The sequence below is a fragment of the Buceros rhinoceros genome, unplaced genomic scaffold, assembly GCF_000710305.1.
Source record: "Buceros rhinoceros silvestris isolate BGI_N320 unplaced genomic scaffold, ASM71030v1 scaffold10129, whole genome shotgun sequence".
NCBI classification, from domain to species: domain Eukaryota; kingdom Metazoa; phylum Chordata; class Aves; order Bucerotiformes; family Bucerotidae; genus Buceros; species Buceros rhinoceros.
In genome coordinates, this window is record NW_010432102.1 from 2536 (window position 1) to 3549 (window position 1014).

Genomic DNA, 1014 nt, shown 5'->3' on the forward strand with positions numbered 1-1014 from the left:
CAACACTCACTGGGGCTTCCGGAAGAAGTTGTACTGGCACATGATGGTGATGAAGAAGCCAACGAAGCCTTCAATTGTCATGGCAACGAGCCCCCGCGTCACGATGTCCCATTCAAAGGGCGATTTCATTTTATCAAACTGCCCTGAGTGGAAGGAAGAGGAGAGTGGCTGGGGACACCTTCCTGTGGGGACAACCTGGTCATGCATCTTAAGCTGGCCTGTAACAGTGGCACTGTCCTGCTCCTGTATCCCCTCCCCCGCTGCAGCTGCCTGGGCTGGTTGGCGCTGCTGGCACCAGGGCTGGTCACACCAGGGGCCACTGCAGCTCCACCAGTGCCCCACCGCAGGCAGTGTGCAGCAGCAGCACAAAGGCACAGCTCTACCAGGGCTCACGACCTCCTCTCCCCATGGGGCTGCTACTGGGGATGGCCCAAGGAACCATTTTTTGCATCACCAGCACGACACCATGGCTGACCCTCAACCGTGTCTCTTCCTGCACCCCGGTCTAGCACAGGCCCCTGGCTTTCTGCTCCAGGCTGCTCTGGGCCTCAGGAAGCCCCACAGGGCAGGTGGAGGGGATGTGGCAGCACCATGGTTCTCCCCATGGTGGGAGGGTGTGAGGAAGCGAGAGGCTGTACCGATCTTGGCATAGTATTCGTTGATGTACTCGTTGTAGGCCATCTCCATCAAGCCATGGCCCAGGTTGTAGTTAGGGAACACGAGGAAGCAGCTCTTCAGGTAGCTGTTCACCACCTTCAGATCCTGTGGGGACAGGCAGAGACGACTTGAGCATCAGAAACACCCCGAGGACTGTGAGCGCATGGTAGGATCAGGATCCCTACCAAGATACAGGTCTCAGAGCTGACCCTGCTGGGAGCAGGAATCCGGAGCAGGGATCTCCTGAGGTCTCTCCCAGCCCAAGCTGGGCCACAGCCCGGTAGCAGCTTCCCCCCCTTCCTGGTGGCCCCAGGCAGAGCTGTAAAGCCCATACCTTGTCATGCTCAAAGAGCTGCA

The 1014-nt window shown here is 58.9% G+C and overlaps 1 protein-coding gene across 1 annotated transcript in view; it reads right to left on the reverse strand.

Moving 5' to 3' along the window:
- Nucleotides 1–1014, reverse strand: part of ABCA2 (ATP-binding cassette, sub-family A (ABC1), member 2) — a gene marked incomplete at both ends in the record, with an annotated part of 20426 nt that overhangs the window by 2399 nt on the left and 17013 nt on the right. The window contains 3 exon segments of the mRNA XM_010143649.1: nucleotides 11–143; nucleotides 639–762; nucleotides 992–1009. Of these exon segments, the coding sequence (XP_010141951.1) occupies nucleotides 11–143; nucleotides 639–762; nucleotides 992–1009 (275 nt within the window).